Source organism: Carassius auratus, chromosome 40 (assembly GCF_003368295.1).
Source record: "Carassius auratus strain Wakin chromosome 40, ASM336829v1, whole genome shotgun sequence".
Classification (NCBI taxonomy): Eukaryota; Metazoa; Chordata; class Actinopteri; order Cypriniformes; family Cyprinidae; genus Carassius; species Carassius auratus.
In genome coordinates this window covers 8660804-8681517 of record NC_039282.1, presented here as the reverse complement: position 1 = coordinate 8681517, position 20714 = coordinate 8660804, and the positions used below count along the sequence as shown (strand labels likewise).

At 37.0% G+C, this 20714-nt stretch overlaps 1 protein-coding gene and 1 pseudogene across 2 annotated transcripts; both read right to left on the bottom strand.

Annotated features, from left to right (window-relative positions):
• Nucleotides 1–408: 408 nt before the first annotated feature.
• On the bottom strand, nt 409–16351 carry pak4 (p21 protein (Cdc42/Rac)-activated kinase 4). Of its 2 annotated transcripts, none has more exons than XM_026226437.1 (10): nt 16148–16351; nt 10663–10884; nt 10247–10461; nt 9708–10152; nt 7608–8048; nt 7197–7330; nt 5888–6014; nt 4367–4492; nt 3720–3854; nt 409–3597 (listed from the first exon to the last, which is right to left on the bottom strand). In XM_026226437.1, exons 2-10 carry the CDS (start codon nt 10861–10863, stop codon nt 3442–3444), a joined length of 1980 nt encoding a protein of 659 aa, XP_026082222.1. In that variant the 5' UTR covers nt 10864–10884; nt 16148–16351; the 3' UTR covers nt 409–3441. The 2 variants fall into 2 exon arrangements, with proteins under 2 accessions (XP_026082222.1, XP_026082224.1); XM_026226439.1 differs by lacking the exon at nt 16148–16351 and adding an exon at nt 11275–12065 and having other exon boundaries at nt 3442–3597.
• Nucleotides 16352–16736: 385 nt separating this feature from the next.
• On the bottom strand, nt 16737–19800 carry LOC113058493 (apoptosis-inducing factor 3-like; annotated as a pseudogene).
• Between the last annotated feature and the right edge of the window lie 914 nt (nt 19801–20714).

Here is a 20714-nt window from a genome sequence, read left to right as displayed (position 1 = left end):
GAGCAGCCTTACTAGACTGCATTTTTGGGCATCATGGGGCGCATTTAAACATCTAATGTTGTACAGCTGGGGTGTTCAACCTTTTCTCTTTTTCGATCTATTCTGTATGTTTTATTTGTTAATTACAATATATTTCTAATTTAATAAAATATGAACAAGCAGCTTCTGCTTATAGTTTTTAAATTATAAAACATTATTTATAATTTAATAAAATGCATCGGAGTTCACTGGAAGTACTTTCCCAGTTCACACGATCTTATCACATATCAAGAAACTTCACGTCAACCATAATTATGACACATCCTGTGTCAATATGAAAACGTTCCGTTCATCATCCTTCTGTTTATCTCAAGAGTAAAACCATACTACCACATCTGGCTTAAAGAGTGAAATGAAGGAGCCGACAGATGATGTTTAAAAACTGTATTTTGAAAGAAGAAAAAAAAAAAAAAAAAGTGTCAATTTTACCACCAGTAAAAATTCACATATTATAGAGGGAACTCTGACATCAGCTGTCCACCAAAATGACAATACTTTGAAATAAAAGAAGAAAACAACAGAACCAGTATGAACAAGTATGAACCATTTTACACTTCACAAAAAAAAAAAAAAAAAAAAAACACAGGCTTGTCAGTAGCAGTCTCTAATAGATGCTGAAGAGGGTTATTCCCAAAACGAGTGTCAGACATGGGGGAACATTAGGATGATGTCAGGATGCCAGCAGTGAGCACAACATTCATGCTTCTACTCCACCTTTAAAACAAGTCTCTTTAACTATCTACATGATGGAAAAAGAAAATTATGATGACAAATTAAAAAAAAAGTACAGTGCAAGATTATTTAGAAACCTATCTGGCTTAAAATAAGTCAACAGCAGAATATGAGCGATCCGTTAGTTTTAATGCAGTGACAGTCTAACAATGAGACTCGGTGAGAAAACAAATGAAAGCCAAATTATATAATACAATGTACCCTTCCAGAGAGCATTTGCAGTACTGATCGTGAGAATCGAGGAACATAATCGAGAGAAAAAAAAAAAAGGTTCATTACCTTACCACATTAGGGATCATTTTCTGATCAGCCCTGGTAATGTAATTCAGAAAATAAAGAAAAGACATTTCTGAAAGCTCTTCAACATGTTCACTAGATCAATCTTTTGAGAAAGTCCATGCATTATGCCATTTTTCTCACTGTACAGCAATATCCATTCACAATTAAATAAGGCTTGTGGTCATAGGAGGTATCCTCTTCCTAAACAGTCAAGTCATTAAACATTTGCAGATGTATCAAAAAAAAGAAGAAGTGTGGCTGGTCACAAATCAAGTAGCAGACTGTGGAACATCTATTGCCTAAACAGAATGTCTTCACTTTCAGTTCTGCATTAAGGTGGTTTTTCTTTGTTAGTAGGATTGCTAACCTGTTGCTTCAGTGCACCGAGGATCTTAAACACCTATCTACAATGCCTACAATATTTCACAGAGAAATGTGAGCATATAAACACTATTCTCTCAATTTCATTAATTATTCATCTCGGAATATACATTTTAATGCATTTACATTCTTTGTTCCAATGCCTGATTGTCATGGTTTCATTATGCTTCACCTCCTGAAAAAAATAACGCAACTCCAGTATGTAAAGAAATGCCATTCAATCTTTTACTGGTGGAAAAAACAAACTAACATTCTAGTAGTGTTTTTAAATTATTTATGTTTGTCAACGACTGTCATTAATTTTCTCAAACCTTCCCATCTACAATTAGAGTTATGTTTGCAGTGTTACAGTTTAGGCCCTCTGCAAAATCATTTTTTTTAGAAAAAAACTCCAGATAAATACATAAGCTACCACATCAGTCTAGGATTAATCTCTACAATTCTTCCTCAATTTGTGAATGACAGAATGTAAATGCGACCTCGATCTTCTCACAAACATGCATTCACTTGACTCTCATAAATGATTAGCTAGTATTCATAAGTCACTACAACAAATCGGAATAATTTTTAAACAGACTTTTTTTTTTTTCTTCTTCATTGCACCCATCCACTCTGGTCCTGGATCTTTGTGACTCTTTGAAGATACAGGATAGTTCACCCAAAAAAACTCACCCTCATACCGTGTCAACCCTACATGCATAAGATGTCATCTTGAATAAAGGTTATACAGGGTGAATATATGACAGAATTTTCGTATAAAGATAAACAAGTCTTTTTGCATGATGTGATGTAGTGTACTTGGACTAATTAGTATTATAAACCTTCACAATCTCAATCAGCCTTTGGTTGTTCCACTACTCCTCTCTTAATCCTTGAACGTCGTGGTGCTCTTATAACAAAACGCAGTAGTGGAAATGACCAATTACACGAGTGCAGATGCATTCTGGCCTACATTTCAGTGTGTGGGGATCTAAACATGGTCCACTTCCTTTGAACGAGCTATCATAAAATAGAGCATATGTAAAGCTCAGCTATACATTTGTTTAGTTCAACATCTCTCCAGCAAGACCATCCACAATGAATCCTTCAGAGAAAGGCCACAATACTTCAAAGATGTATGCTACTTAGCTGGAGGATTTGGGCGACACATGAAAGGAACCCTCTGCCCTACACTGAAAACAACTTAACCTCCTCAGCTAATGTGGTGCGGTGCTAAGGTGAAAGTTTTGGAAGAGAGAGAGAAAAAAAAAAAAAAAACACCTTACACCCAACCCTTCCCCCTTGATTACATAAAGTGGAACAATGCATCAAAGGAGAAAGTTTCATATTGGAGTGCAGCTCAATCTCAGAACAGTGTTTTAAACATCACACCGTCACTCAAAACGGAATATAAAAACAAAACCAATATAACTCTGTTCATTAAATCTAAATTAAAAATGGTCTGAAAAAACCCACCTCCAGTGTTTACCATTGCTTAGTGTTGTAACAGGAGCCTAAAGTTTCATATTTTCTTTTTTAAAAGGTTTTCTTCAGTAGTTGTTTTCCTGTTAAAAATGGACTGAGTAGTGTGGTAATGGTGCAAAAGAAGAAGTGTAGAAAAAAAAAACCTTGTTTGGAAAGGATTAGAGTCTCCAAGTGGTTCATTTTTATAATGTCTAAACCTCCTCAGTTTGGTTCACCCAAAAGCAAAGTCTTCGAGATCAAGCATAAAACCACTGAGAGAACACATGTTCTCGTGTTTCTGAATTAGTCGGAAAGGGAAACCTGTGAAGGATCTAATCATGTCTTTTTCATGTCACCAAATATGGTGCATTTCATAGTGTAATAAAACAGTGGTAAAAATATCTGGGGGAGAAAAAAAAACTCCTAATGTCTGTAGCATCATTGGTCTTTTCTCCGAGAAGTCTTGACCTGTTCAATCATTTCAGATGTTTAAAACAGAGCATCTTTGCATCTGGGTCTTCGCTTTGAACTCAAGGGGTCTGACAGATCCCACCCAGATTTCTCTTCTCATCTCATGCGGTTCTGTCTCATGAGGGGAACAATGCAAGAGGGAGGGCCCGCTTTACTCAGGAAGGGATGCTTTAGCAGCTCTTGAGCTGTGGCCCTCTGGGGAGGATCTCGCACAAGCATGCGGTCCAAGAATCCCTTGAGAAGTGGCGAAACCTATGGATACAGAACAACATTGTAAGCGGCGGTGTCAAACATGCTTAATCTGGTCAGTACACACTGGTTTAAACATTAACATGCATTTTCCCAGATGGTTAAGCAAGAGGACACGCGTTTACTTTGTGGAGGTTTTTGAGCTTAGGTGGCAAATTATCTCGGATCATCTTCATGGCCTTGAGCGGAGGCTCGTTGAAGTATGGCGGCTCTCCATCCACCATTTCAATGACCATAATGCCAAGTGACCATATATCCACCTGTAAAAACAGTTTTAATTGTGTGAGTTGCAGTGATGTCAGCAGTAATGCAACAGACTCCTGCATGGGTCCTGCTTGGTAAACCCCAACCCCCAGTACTTAACAGAACACCCAACTCTTTATTTAACAGCAGAACTAATACTATTCCGTTCCCAAGCCGATTAACATTGAGACAGCACCCGCATTAAATCTACTAAATTAAGTAGCCTCAAACAAATTTCAGTCTTCATAAGCTTAACAGAAACGTGTGAATAGACACATTGTAAATGAAACCATTTTTACTGTCTACAGATTACAGAGAATAAACAAATAAGCACAGGACTGTTTGAAAGTAATCAGAATTATCAAACGGAGTCAAGTAATAGTCTTGGCTATTGTTGCCACATTCTGGCCATGCTTATCGATTCTCTGAGCCATATGACAATGAAAATAATACTCCACAATTACATCAAATATTAGCAAGTGTGTAGGACTCTGATGCAACATATGTAACAGAGGGGGATGTGACTTGCCTCTGGTCCATATGGGAGTCTTGAGATGAGCTCAGGGGCCATCCAATAGGGTGTTCCTACAAGAGACTTCCTGCGCTGCACCTCTTTAGAGACCTGGGCACAAAAGCCAAAGTCGGACAGCTTCACCTGCAAATGACAACAGAGAGAACACAAAAAGAAAGAGAAAAGTTATACAAGTTGCCAAACAAATGAGGACTTTTATGTAGCCTTCTTTTTTCATAGGGTGGGATTGGATTATTATGCATCCACAGGCCATTATTCCACTTAAGTGAAATAATAAACTGCTGGTGTTTTTCCACACTGGTTAGATTAATATAAACAACAAATGAGACAATGACAGGTCTGTTAAGATGCATTTTAAGCCAAACCATTAATAATTCACTATGATAGCATTTTAATTGAGAAAAGCACATAATAATTCCCATGCACAGCAAGATCATTGCTATTGCAAGTGCTCTCCGCAGATCGCATGCACAAGTGCACATGCAACACTTTGGAAGTAGTGATCAGATCATAATTTAACTGAGAACTTTTTATTTTTATTTCACTAGAATTTTGAAATCAAAGAACCAGTATATTTGACATCCTTAAACCAGATAGAAATATTAAAACATGATATTAATAAATGTTTGAATAATCACTGCTGGTTAATATTTTAATTTAAACATTCACAGTTGCATGAAATTATAATGCAAAACAACATGCTAAAGTGAAAAAAAAGCCTGTTTGAAAATCACAAATAATCGCTTAATTAGCTTCAAAGAAGCTTGTCAAATTTCCAGTGAAAGCTTGTGTAATATTTTGACTAACTATGCAAGAAATGATGTGCCTCTGGGATACTGTATGAGAAGTAGTGTCAGAAAAATTGCAAGCGGAAATTAAACATGTAAGGTCACACACACAAACACAGACACAGACAATCAGCCCCTGCCGAGAAACAGCTGAGGCTGGCTGAAAGAACTTCCTCCCTATATCAACCACATAATGAAGTACAGACCCCATCTAACAAACCACTGACTGTTTCAGCATCATAAAAAAAAATAAAAAAATTGTATCATGGCAGGAAGTTGCATAGTTATATTTCTGTAAATGCATAGTGAAGCATGTGGCTACCCAAAAAAAAATAAAAAACACTAATATGCATCACAAACAAGGATTTCTTTTTTCTTAAACCAGGGTTTACAAGTTTTGAGGTTTCTTAAGTCAAGTACTCAAGTAAATTATTATGTTGTTTAGATTTCAGCACATGGTCGATTTAATTCTGCTTTAGTACACTGCTGACTTGATGACACATTTAGATCTTCTCACACGAGTGAACATGCAGGTCTGAGAACACAAAAGAACAGGTCTGACAAAAACCTGCTTAAACACCAACACTCTGGCAGCGAGTAAGGCAGTTTCTGAGCTCATTACACAAGTCAAAACATGACTTGTAAAGCGTCAGCTCTGCATACAGTACGACCAAAGATCCTGTTATCATCTGACATAATTGTTTTCCTTTAAGAGCAGAGAGGGACTTACCCTGCCATCATGGGTGAGAAGAATAGAATCACTCTTAATGTCTCTGTGAATGACTCCTTGGGAGTGAAGGACTGAGAGAGCTTTCAGAACAGACAGACAAACGGTGGCAATCTGTTCTTCATTCATCCTGAAAAAAAAGACAAATAAAATAAAGGAAATGTTAAACCTTGAATGAAATCTTTATAGGCTGATAAAATGATCATACAGACGAAATGACATACCAAACTGAATTTCTGTCATATTCTGCCACCTAGTGGCACTGCACTACTGCTCCGTAACATGTGAATGGGCTTTAAACACATTTATTTCATATCTCCTTTTGAAGTTGTCTTTGGCTTTGTAACTTTGTAGATCGTATTGCAGATCTTATATTATGCTTAAATAGTAACATTACAGACTAACTAAAGTTGAAAAAATTAAAAGCATAATAGGACCCTTTTAAATGTAACTTATAAGAAATACTGACATGCACAATTTTAAGCCAGCTTTAATCACCTTTCTGGTAACTTTATTACTTACATGACAACATCTATGACAATGTATGCTCGTAGTTTATCGTAGTTTAGTGGTGGGCACCACTGCATTTGTGGGTGCAGAGTTAGGGCCGGGCGATATGGACAAAAAAAAAAAAAATATCTCTGTATTTTTTGTCCGATTTCTGATAGATCTCGGTATTGTCGTTTTTAAATATTTTTAATGCGCTAAACCGAAAAGATTAATCGCCTGCGTTAAAGTGTTCATTTTGACAGCACTAATTCCTAGAGAAGAGTGGTGCTTAAGGTTGATCATATTTTCATGTAAGTGACTTGTTAGGTGTGCTGAAAAAAAAGAAAGTGTGTGCTCTTGTTTCTGTGACATATCAGGACACAACTCTGTATAATGACATGGGTATGACACAGGTATTACAAGGAGAGGGTGACTTACGAGGACATAATACATGTCCCCATTTTTTCAAAACACTTATAAATCATACAGAATTAGTTTTTTTGAGAAAGTAAAAATGCACAAAGTTTCCTGTGAGAGTTAGGTTTAGGGGTAGGGCCATATAATATACAGTTTGTTCAGTATAAAAACCATTATGCCTATGGGATGTCCCCACTTTTCACAAAATGTGTGTGTGTGTGTGTGTGTGTGTGTGTGTTTGAGTGAGTAAAAAAGGGAATACAAGAAATGTGCAGATAAAAAAATAAAAATAAGCAAAAACTAAATACAATTATTTATTTTCAAGAGAATCTGAAAGTACATATGATTAAGAACAAAACTGAAAGCAACTGAAAAAAACAATTAGTGACTTCTAAGGAATACTTGCCTGGTATGTGTGACTATGTCAGTCAAAGCTCCACCCTCAAGGAACTCCATGACAACCCAGAGTTCATCCCCTACTAAGTAACTGTTGTACATCTCCACCACGTTCTCATGGTGATAGTCCCGCATGATCACCACCTTAGAAACAAGAAACAAAGCCAGCAAAATGTTTCTTTTAATAAAAATCTCATTAAGTGGATAAGGAAAGATTTTGTGGGAGAAAATCAACCAGCAGTTATAATTGTCACACAATTCCTTTATGCATCTATAAACAGGGTTTCACTGAAGAAGCATTTTTGCTTTCCTGTCGCTGATTGGAAATTCAGCTTTAAGCTCCCATGTGCTACATGTCACACAGAAACAACTTTCTGAACAACCAATCATAATACTGTAATCTCCTGTGGATAGCACCCACCTCGTTAAACAGCAATTCTCGTCGCTGCTGTTTTCGCAGATCCATCTTCTTTACAGCCACCAGCTTGCCCGTGGTCTTCACTGTAGCAATACAAACAATGCCGGTGGAACCTTCACCGATCTTGATGTAGTTGTCCAGAAATGTGCGTGGGTCCCCAGGGTCAACCACCATCTGCAGGGCAGCACGGAACTGCTCGTGGGAGACCCGCTGCGGCTCCCTCTGCTGTGGGGGTGCAGCTGGGGCTGACGGTTTTGGTACTGGGGGCATCTGCTGGCTGTGAGGGGGCTCAGGGCCTAAGGCTGGGTGGGAGGCGTGATGCTGGGGCTCTGCTCTGTGCTGCCCCTGAGAACCACTTTTACTGCTGCTGTTTCCACCCCGGACAGCCCCAGTAGATGGGCCATTGTGGTGGGGAGGCTCATGAGATTTTCCTGGTTTTAAATCCTGCATAACAAACGTAAGAATATATTTTGAAAAGATAAAACATAAAATATTATATATATTTATACTATATAAATTTGCCATTTCAAGCATTCTTACTTTTTTTAAACTGTTAAATTGTATGATTCTAATGCTAAACAAGGTCAAAGTTTAAAATGACCTATGACAGAGTATTTCTGTGCCAAAAACACACCTTCAGGGTTCGTAAGTTTTTTTTTAGTATGGCTCTGTATGACATCATAAAGGGTGGAATTCCTTGTATGGGCACTTCTCCCAAAAGAGTGAGAGCAAGAGAACACCCATCAATTGCTTTATTCAGGTTTAGGAAGTTGTCGGCAGCGCTGCACAGGACTTGTTTACAAAGGATTTTTCATTTTGTTTTCAGACCACAAAATCAACAATAGGTATACTCGAGCTAAAGCAGCACTGCGCAAACTGATCTAGCACTTCCCAAATATAGACCTACCCTGTGCCAGCCACCCAAGTATTTTTGGTAATGCATTGTTTTTCATTACTTTTAACGTTTTATACTTTATCCACCCGAGATGATGAAACCATCCGCAATCGATTTAAAGGCTGTTCACATGCTTTCACCTTGATGCGCTCCAGTGGTGCATGGCATTGCTAAGCAATCATGAGCCATGTTCTCCATGAAGATGAAGAAGTTTCAGCTAAGGTTAAAAGGATTTACTCAATAAGTAACTTAATTGTTCAAATCGCTAATTAGGCTACATCTTAAAATCCCTATAAACCTTCATTTAAAAATTATTGCTCACGGAGACCTAGATGGCAGAAAGTGTACCGTTTTTTCTTTTTCTTTTTTTTTGCAAAAGCACAATGTTTTGTTATTGTGTACACAAATAAAAGTAGGCCCTTTTTAGATTTGATTGATTTGTGAATCAGGAAAAACTGAAAGTGAAGGCGCTGGGGTCCAGAGGGTTAAAGACACTGCATTCAATATAATTACAGCAACACTTACTTAACACTTTACACTCAACACTACTGATCAGCCTGCACAGCACTGCGTCAAGTCGAACAAACATAATGTCACTAAAGAAGTGTGTTTTTAGTTGTGAGGAAAGAGCCTTGTACATTTTACCAAAGAACTCCACGTTAAGGGAACAGTACATGAAGTTTGTTTTTTCCAGGGACAGAAACGGAGTTGTGCAAGTGTTTGTTTCTTCCTGGCATTTTGGTGAAGAATGTTTTTAAACAAATTAAATATAATTTAAGTTTTTGTTCCCGTTTTAATCTATATCAATGTCAGAGCTTGCAGTCGATAGCTATGCAAAAGCTTGACTCTTTAACTCTTTTTTTAGCTTGACTGTCTTTTAAAAAAAAATTCTAAAAGACTCTGAGATATGGAAGATGCAATACTACTCTATAGGTACTCGAGATAAACATGAGATTGGCAGAATGTCCCCTTAAAAAAAAAAAAAAAAATGTAATACATCATATGTAATGAATATATAGTGTAATTTTTATACAAATTTTATAAACATTTGTTTATAATATAAATTACCTTTTATTATATAAAAATACAATTATTATATAATGAAATGCACAACACTTTGCAGCCCAACCCTACTATACAGATAAAAAAAAGAAAGAAACTTAGGTTTTAGAAACAATGTAGATCATTTCATTTGATTTTCTGTGTACCTGACCACTGGGGCTCCTCCCTGCGTCACTTTCGGATCGTGGGTATGTGTTGAAAGGTCGGCTGGTCTGCTGTGCAGTCTTTATCACTCCCTCTGTAACAGGTAGGTTAGGGGTGCGAATATTTGGCCCAGATAGTGGTCTCTTCTCACGGGGTGATTGTGGGCTGCTGTCCCTCCCGGTATAGCTAGATTTGGGCCTCTTATCGTTGGCCCCCTCTCGCCTCACCACCTGATTACGATATTCACGTGGCTCTCGGTCTCGGTCTCGTTCGTGTTCTCTGTGCTGGGGCGGTGCGGCTGGCCCTCCTGACCAGTCAGGCTCTTTGTGTCTGTTGGGCTCCTGTCCACGAGGCTGCTGGTGAGGTCGGCTGTCCTCTCTGGATGACCGGGCTGGGCGCTGAGACTGTCTGGGATCAGCACCTGGGTGCTCCTGACGTGGTTTCTCCCTACATACAGAAAAAAAGTCTCACTGTCAATATTGCCATTGAAGTCTTTGGAAAACCAAAAATTTAGATGGAGTAAGAGATGTCGTCTGTGCACCTCTCTTTGCTGTCTCCATATCGATCAGGGTGTCTATATTGGGAGTGTTCTCCGTTCTCATAGCCCCCTCCCAATGATCCAGAGTCTCGGCGTGGTTGCGTTGGTGGACTGTCTCTGCGCAGCGAGTTTGAGCGGATCACCGACATGGTCTCAAACTCATCCAAAAGCCATGTGAGAGAGCCATCGTCACCGATCTTACGACCCCGTACAATTGCCTGGGCAATGCAAATAGGTAATGAGTTATTGTTTTTTGTTTTTTAATAAATGGAACCACTTTTCAATTACCAAACCTACTTGTAAACATCAGCAAGAATTTCTCACATTAAACCTAAAAGTTGCTGCTTTAACTCACCAAAAGTAAAATACAAAAACTAAAGACCTAGACCAAACACACATGCCGACTCCCTCCCTCTGACCTTGCGTGGCTCTACAGTAGTGATGACCGTGGCGTCGATGAAAGGTTTGGGCCTTCTGGCTGTGTCCTCAATGAGGCTCTGCCACTGGCGTGGAAGCCCCACAAACTTCTGCTCCTGCTCATCAAAATCAGTGTGGACACGATGCTCAAAGTTGGAGGGGGCCGAGATCTGAATCCGTTGCTTTTTCTTCTTGGTGAACATGGCTGCAGCAAAGCATCAGACCTGGAAACAGGAAAAGACAAATATTATTACTGACTGGAGTAATGGCTGCTGAAAATGCAGCTTTGCCACCACTGGAATAAATTGCATTTTACATTGTACAAACATCATACATTTTAAAAAATGTATAGTATAATTGTAGTGTACATCGAAAGAAATGGGTACTAAAAATCTGACAAATCAGAGTATGAGTAACTCATGACATTTTAAGTTAACATTAACATTGATTTAAATAATGGTTTCACACCTCACAAGCCCAGACAAGGAAACACCATTATAAAATGTACATCCAATTCTTATTGTTGACTGAAAACTTGAGATCCCAATTAACACATTGTTCATTCACAAAACATGGAAGACAGATAAAGGCAGCTGCTGGATTTTAAATGTCACCTTTCCGTCTCTTTGTGCAGTACAAAAAGCTGTCCAGTTTTCCATTCTTCCCCTTTTCTCTGCTTTTGCCCAGCCCATTCCCTCCATGGGTATCAGAGACACTCCCAGAAGCCAAATACTGGACTCTGAAATGAGTGGGCCGAAACCCCCTCCCACACTTGACAGGTTGAGTCTGGGAAAACTCAGCTGCTTCTTGGGACTATGAAACAGCAAGAGCCATTTTTCAAAAGTTTGGAAGCATTTGAAGTGTAACCTGAACTTTTGTAAAGATGTTAACTTGGGCACAAGGTCAAAGCTTCAGCTTCAGGAGTCTTAGAAATGGTGTGAATGTTTCATGAAGGGCTGAAACACTGAGGGTAATGAAAACATTCAGAGCGAGTGAAGTACTCAAACAAAAGTTGCAGAACTGGAAAATATTCAAACTAGTTTCCGGAAGCAGACATACATTAACTAGGTGAAAAAAAGACTGCACAAGCAGTGCAAAGGAAATACTTACAACACAGTGATGAGCGGTCATAACTCACATTTGACAAGTATTACCACAAAGGAGTGATGTCAAATATGACATTGCTTACTTATGCAGTAGCAACTTACTGTGTTTCAATGACTGAACGATGACAGATCAGTAACTGAAAGCTGATAGGGAGGAGTGAACAAAAAATAAGCGAGAAAATTCAGACACTGATGTTTGAATAATAAATGACTGACTGAATACTTTGCACCATATTGAGTTATTATTAGTAATAACCTCACTTTGTAACATGCATAAATTTTCAGTTTTGTTGTTGCATGGGTGGTATCACAAAATGGAAATTCCTCGTTCTGACAAATGTTTTAAAAACCATTAGTCAGAGAACTACAAAAAAATATATATATAATAACACCAACATTAGTATTGCGAAATAGTTTTTACAATTTTAAATAAACATTTTCTGTTTATTTTAAATACGTTTTAAAATGTAATTTATTCTTGTGATGGCAAAACTTCATTTTCAAAAGCCATTACTCCAGTCCTCAGTATAATGACACCAAAATGATAAAATGATTTCCCCTCTATCCATTTAATTTAACTTTCTTTTAACTTTCTTCTGAAATATATTTGGCAATATGCTGAGCATAATATAAAAATATAAATGCGAGACACTCAATAAGGTAGAAGGAAGTCATTTCAAGCACAGCTTAATTTTGCATGGTAGACAGTAGGAGTAAAACTTAGGCGGTTAGCTTGCACCTGTGAGTTTTGTTCATTTGGAACAGGTGAAGATGAAGCAATAGTGACAGAAACAGGCACTCTAGGAGAGATATACAGCTATGCATCTGCTTTATACACATACACAAAGACAAATGCAATTCCTTATTTGTAAGTCTTCTCATACAATCAGTGTAAATGAATCACCTTCACACGAACACTTCCTGTTCTATAACCATCGGTGGCATCAGCCCACAAGAGGTTTGAAATGTTCACAATAGACTGCTAAAAAAAAAAACTAATCAATCAGGCTTTGTGTATGACATTAAGAAGTGTAAAGCAATTGAACTCAAAAAGTCAAACACTTCCTGGTTGAGTCTGGCATTCCAGCCACATGCCATTATGCACTGGTGAACCGTGAGAAAGACATCTCTGTGGTCAGCACTGCTGAGATGGGCACTGGCCAGGAAGACAGTCTCTGTGGATTGACTTTTAATAAGCAGAAATACTGACCTCTCAAAACAGCCTAAAGACTTTGGGCAACAATTCAAGCAGATTGATTTTTTTTTTTTTAGTTTGTACTTGTAGAATAAAGCTAGCTTAGCAGAAACAGGCATGCAGTTTGTTTTTACAAGCCCAGTAGAGAGCACTGCAAATAAAGCTTGACCTTGGAACTAGTAACTCTGTCATTAGAGGTCTTCTTATCAGACCAACCCAATGTTTACAGAGCCTGCCGTTTCTGTCCACTTAAATGCTGTGATTTAAACAAGAAGAGAAAATGTATGCAATTTAGCTTCTTTCCAACAAAGTTTACCCAATAAAACTAAGGTTTGTCTCATTTCTGAACAAAATCAAATTTTGCAACCACACAATAGTGGTCTCAGAGAAGGTAATAATAGAAAGAATAATATTTCTCACTTTGAATAGACATGGATATTTTTATTCTTCAGCCCATTCATCAGAAACAACACACAGAGTCTTCTTTCGAATATTCTAGTTAACGCATGCATAATGCAGCAAAAACAACATTACTTTTCTTTTTGGCCAACAACCATTATTTGTTATACACTCATTGTGCAACAATAAAAGCAGCAGCCGAACTCCAATGTGATAACATCCCACAATGCTTTGCAAGAGCTACATACACAAAGTCTTTATGTGCACTTGACTGCAGGTCCAAGTTTGATAGAGGGCTTTCTGATGGAACGGATTACACATAACCTCACCAAAGACAACAGTATAGTGTTCAGTAAAGGGACACACCAAACGCAGGCAAGTTTAACAGTGGCATCACTTTGCAGGCAGCTGACGAACAATTAGGTAATGCACCACTGAACAACGTACATTGAGGCTTCAACAATAACCGACAGTCTAAACTCAGTTACAGTATGCTAGTTGTTCAGCAATTTTCATGGAACAGACCTGAAATTCATAACAGAACTCAGAAGAAAACAGAGCCTACAAAAACTCATACAGATGCTTTTCATAAAAAAAAAAAATCAGATTCAGTGTAATTCTTATTCAGAAGCAACACAATCTGCAAAATGAAGTTTAAAACCGCAAATATACCAAATAAGTATAACACAACATTTAATACCACATTTGCTTGTAAACTGAATTAACAGTCACATATTTAAACACTGCCTTTGAAAGACAAAGTCAAACGCTTGGCTTAAGCAGGAGCATGGAAGACTGCACATTATGAGGGACCATGTCCAGCACTGAAATATTTAAGGAATGTTTGGAGTGCCCGGTACAGACAGCACCCCTGTCTGAATCCCCCATCACACCTCCTCGAAGCACACATAACCTGACAAACCCACAGCTGCTGAAAGTTCAGGGATAAAGAAAGTGAAACTACAACCAATGAGGAAAGGTAGGAGAAAGGTCCAAGAGATATTAAATGGCTACCCCATCACCAACTGAGTAACTTGTGAGGATGTCTTATCACTCTTTATAGTAGTTCATCGACTCAAAGATAAAGGCAGCATTCCAATATTTCATGCTGCACACACAATCATGGATAAACTAAAAGTGACATATACTAGAAGTTCGTTTCAACCATTAGTCATAAAAGAGCACAATTAATCCTATTAAGCTTTATTGACAATACTAGGCCTCTAAATTATCAGCATGATCAAAACTTTTGCTTAAAAACCTGTTGTACGCAATCTACTACTTGCCCTCTATTGTCTAATAGTTTATCAGTTTTGCGATGTAATCTTTAATGATATTTATAAAGTACAACATTATATATATATATATATATATATATATATATATTTCAAGATGACCACTTACTGGACGGGAGCAACTATGGTTTACTTGACTATTCAATCCATACATCATCTTGCACAAAAACACGTTAAAATGTGAGTATCAAATATGACAAATAAGTTTATCATCTCTCAATCATCACTGTATTATATGTTTTGCCCACACAATAAAAACTACAGAATTCTGATCATAAAGCTAAACATTTAAACATCATTTCACTGAGACAAATTATTGGAGGATATAAAGTGACAACTGATATGTCCATGCATTTTATTAAAGTTACAAAAATCTCAATGAAAGGTCTCACAACAAGCCATAGGAATGTCATCTTATTTGTTGAACATTTGTATATCAGCAACTACAACAGATTGCACATTTTTTATCATTTTTGGCCTCTTAAAAAAAATTAAAAATAAAAAAAGATTAGTTTTTCCCCCCTCCTTGAGTATGAGCTTCCTATTCTCACAATATCATACCACATAAGCCATAAAACCTTATTTATCAAACATGACACATATTTTCATAGATTGTCATGCTTTAGTTGAGGTCAAACAAGATGACCTAGCCTGAAAATGTTGATGACTGATTAAACAATGGTTTTACATCACTTAGAAGAGGAAGCTACTCTGTTAGATGATGTAAACTATGAATCATCATACCATACAAACACTCAACAGTCAGAATCGATACTACAGGTGCAACCATGCACTGCCGACTCAGAGCTATTGATACTCAACATTACACGACTAAAGCACAGAGAGAAAACGTTGGCTGATTTTATGTAACGATAAAACAAACAAAAAAATAGCTTGTTTACTGTATAGACAGTATCAGCATCAGCATCACAACTTCTTATCAGTTCCCTTAAAAATCGCTCCCACATTTGGAAGAATCAACAAGCTCGAACTGAACAGCGACTCTTATTCATTTGAGTCACTTCTTTGGTGTTTTATGTGACTTGCTGCTCTATTAACTCCACCAGTAACGCATGAACATTTCTGCCAAACTTTTAAGTAGTTTTAGGCACATTCTAACTCTGATATAATAGATAATTTCTACCTTTCCAGATAACAATTCAGGAGCACCTCGAGTGGAAAAAAGAGGCTGGGATTATGGTAACGTTACATTAATATTGCGAACTACGGTCAATCATTGCCTTCTAAACATGAAAACACATAAAAACTTAAATGACATTAAAAACGGAGTGACTTTCTAGTTACTAACTTCGATGACAAAAAATGTATGTTTTGACAGTGAGTAGCCTAAGCTTCTCAGCTAGCTGTGAAGAATTAGCTAAATTAGCACGACGAACAAACTCACCGAAACTACAGGCTGACACAAAAACAACCAGCGCTGGCATACAAACAACTCATGTTTGTAATACAAATCGCTTTAAAGACGTCTTACCTGTAGTGAGATGTATGTCCGCTGAGAAATAAACTTCATAGGGTCGGTGAAGTTTCTTGAGTGTAAAGTTAGCTTAAGCGGGCTAAATATGCGCGTATCAGACAGAAACCCTCACGGGCGCGCTGCTCGTGCTCTCTGCGCCATATTCACGCTCAACCTTCATCCGGGGAACTGACCGCTGAGCAGAACACTGCCTCCAGACTGCCGTCCTCACAGTGAACTGTACATCATGTATTATTCAGTACGCAATATATTACACAGCACTGTAATCATGTCACAATAAGTAGCAAATCTTTATATAAATAACATAAGCATAATAACATAATGCACTGATGTTTTACCCTGATTTGTATGCTTGAGTAATTATTTAAATTTTAACTTTGGTATAATTGACCACATGTATTATTTATGAAATTAATAAGAAATTAAAATATTTTAAATTACAAAAAGTGTAGAATAAGAGTAATACACTTTTTAAATATGATAAATTAAACTGACATTATTATTTGCATCATCATTATTACTTGTGTGTTTAAGAAAACAACTGTGACACCTCAGTAGATGTAAATCCTTGTGTTGTCCACAGCTTTTCTGAAAATATTTATTATCTGTCCATTTTGATGTTGCAGTGAATCATCAAATACAATTGTCAAAGAAACAAATGATCTACTTAGGATTATTTGCTTAATGTGCATTACAGTTTGTGTGTGTGTGTGTTTTAAGTATTTATGTCAGCATTTACTTCTGGAGCATCAGTGAGCATTTGAACTTTTTGTAATAGTTGCATGTGAGTACCTCAATTGTCCTCAGGGTGAAAATGTGCATCTCAAAATCATACAGACATTGTTGGAAAAGGTTCTTATATGCAACAGATGCTGGAAAACAGAAAAAAAATATAATAATAATTTGTGGGACCCTAAGGACTTTTCTGAAGAACTGTTACAAAAAAACAAAAACAGCTGTGGATCATCCAAGTAACAACACATTAAGAATCAGTTTTGAACTGGGTCTTCTATTATTCAACTATTATTTTCTTATGTAAACATATTTTATATGAAATATCGTATTCAGGTCAGTACTAAATAAAATATATTTTGGTTTTACTCTTATTTTGATCAAATAATTATCATTTTGCAGATACTGCAAAGTGTACATAAAATCTTGGCCACATCTCTATATATATAGGCATTGAAGAAGAAATTATTTTCTGCTGGCACAAATGCTTATCACACATTATTTAGTCACTGATGACATCCAAGTGCTTCAGCTGTTTCTAACAACAAATGCATGATAACTGTTTATTCCTTCCAGGATAAAAATAACATTTATGTGGAAAAATCTTATTTGGAAGACAACGCACAGAACCAGTCTGTCTTTAAGCTATAGGTCAGCTATAGGTCAATGACAGATGGACAATCTGTAATCAATGAAGTCATGGAAGTAAGTGTGCCAAAGCACTTTCATGGAAGCTGCAACCAGCTGAGGTCATCAAATCTGTGAAAGCAGAATAAATTCCAATATTATGTCCTACGAAGGGCTTCACTTTTGAAATGCATGCAAATAAATTCAATAATGGCTTTTCAATTTTTAGTTCCACCTTATAGATACAATGAGTTGAGGTATTGTAACTTATGGATACTCACTGTGCCCCTTGCAACAGCAGGGTCAAAGTTCAAGCTGGCAGCTGCAGCAACCTCTTCATCTCTGGATTATGATACAAACAGCGTTGAAATAAGATGGATCCCAATATCAAGATATTAACCTTTTGATGTACTTTTAAGGCTTCTTCATAAACTTTTAGCTTACTTGATATAAAATGCCCCCAAAAAAGTATTTCCTCTGTGCTTCCTTTGAAGACAATTTCAGTGTATCCTTCTCCATAGCCTTGCAGAATTAAAGTAAATGAAGAGTTAAAATGTTTTTATTAAAATATTATATTTACTCAGAGAAGGGAGATCTATCTTGGAACGATCACCTGTATATCGGATACGTATTCCCAACAGCATGGTCCAGAAGTATGGCACAGTATTTATCTCAACCTGTTGATTTAGCATGCTTAAGCCTGAGATTCTTCCTGTGGGGGACCACACACACTACTGTTCACTACAGGAATCTTGATGAATAGAAAGAACAGCAGAATTATTTGGAAACAATATAAATATCCTGATCAATTAAATGTGTTTTTGCTTGATAAATATATATATATTATATATAATATATTGAGAGTACTTCTTTTTTTTTAAAAAAAAAACCTTTCTGATCCCAAACTTTTTGTATTTATTAACATTCAGACTCTTATTATTATATCATGTGGTACTGTAAGCTTGCGCCAATTCCCATTGTCTAGTATTGATTCTCTTATGTCCAACCAAAAGAAATGAAAAAGACACCATCTCCAGCAGCAAAGACATCAGAAATGTTGGTTTTCATGGACTGCAAAACACAGGTGTCATATAAAAACTGGTATATTTTATAATTAAAGTGTCTGCTCTATGTGATATGAAGGCTGTTACCGTTTCAACAATAACAGCACTGCGTGAATCAATTTTCCACAGATGTGTCTTTAAGGAATTCAGAGTTTGGAATGACACCTTAGAAAGGAATTTGTAACTGTTAGAAATGAATGTCTTTGTTTCAGTGAAAACAACAAAGTTGCTATGTGGAAACTGTTGTACATCCCAATGCCCAAAATTACAATATCTGCTGGAAGGACTTCATAATTTTTCAGAACAACTTCCTTAACCAAAACAATTGTGTTTGATGTTTGATGCACTAACATTAGCTCTATGATTGTTTAGTTATGCACCTTTCCATTTTCTCCCCAGATTTCAGCCATACTGTTACTTGTACAGAACTTCACATTCTTCTCTTCAAGCATCTCTAACAGAAGGTGAATTACTTGCAATTGATAGTGGCATTTCTGTGGCGTCCTTACTCTCTAGCAATTTCACATTTTCAGCACAAGGACATTCCAGAGGTCTGGCTCTAAAATCAAAAGTACAGAATTCAACATGGGACACTGCATCCAGATAAAAGTCAGCATATCTATCACTACATATTGTGAGACATTTATCTAAAAACAAACTATGATCCCTGCCACCTGTAGAAATCAGGAGCTGGTCATAGTGTTGGCTAGTGCCGTCCTTGAAAGTCAGGGTTTTAGCCTCTGTGTTAGCAGACTTTACCTTTGAGGGACAAATTATTGTTAGAGTGCACAAATACAATGCATGTGATCCCAGGAATTGTCCCAAGAAATTAAATGAAAGAAATAAAAGAAACACATCTCTTTTTTAAGTCCACGCTTCAATTCCATGCAGTTCCATGCCTTTTCAGTTTCAGTATTCATTGACTGGACTAGAGGGATCTACAGCAGAACAGCTTCATTAACAAAAACATGGAACTAATGTACACTTGTTTATCAATCCAATAAGATAATGCAGAGCTATTGAAATTATATGATCTGGTTTTGTTTCCCCAGTGATCCATGGATACCAGCTTTATCCAGAGGCAGTTGCTCATCAAAACAAAAATCACTGTCCATCCTGCAAATCTGACTCTACCACACCATCTCCATGATGTCATCACACATCACACCAGCCTAAGATCAAATTCAAAATTCATAATAGCAGACATCCCAACTTGCAAAAAGTCATTTCAGGGAGGTATCGTACCCCCCCCCCCCCCCCCAAAAAAAAGGAAGGAAATACTTCTCAGCTGTAGTCGCCTTCTCAGTGAGACTTTGCCTGAATGGGAGAACTGAGATATATTGGAGCAGCCTTCCCTGCGCTTAGCCTCCCTAACATGTTGTGGTCCCTAAAAGATATAGCATAAAATATTATTTCTATAAGCTATAGGCCTATGTAATTATTCGTTAATTATGTATAAATATGTACATTACTTTTACTATTTATATAATCTGCTTATACAATTTATGTAAACTGCTTTTATTTATTTTCCATTGCTATTTTAAACAGGTCTAAGGAGTTTGTTGTTTTCATGTAGCCTTGGCAACTAGCCTGAATAATATGCAGATGAAGTGAAACTCAACTCACCTCAACATGCCTTTTGCAATCATAGAACCCGCCATGGGCAATGCTTGAGCAAGACTGTCATTATGTTTGACACCTATAAGACAGGGGTACACTTTCGTGTAGTTGCCGTAAAATGTGTTTTATACTTTTTTGTTTTTTTAACATTCATGTCATTCCAAATCATACAGAACACAAAATCAGATATTTTTAAGAAGGTTGGTAACAAAATAGTTTTGATTATTGACTTCCATTGAAGTGACAAAAATAAATAAACAGCCAAATAACATTGAGACGTTTCTTGAAATATCGTCTTTTATGCTCTACAGAAGAAATAAAATCATACAAGTTTATAGAGTAGTAAATACATGATTAAATCCTTTTAATTTGGGGGTAAACAATCCTTTTAACTCATTGAATCTGTATTCAAATTGTGATATTTTAATAGGCTGTGTGAGTGAGATATTGTGCAACGGCTACAACATAGTTTACATAAAGAAAACCACGAGATGTCGCTCGACGCCTAAAGGGTCCAGGTG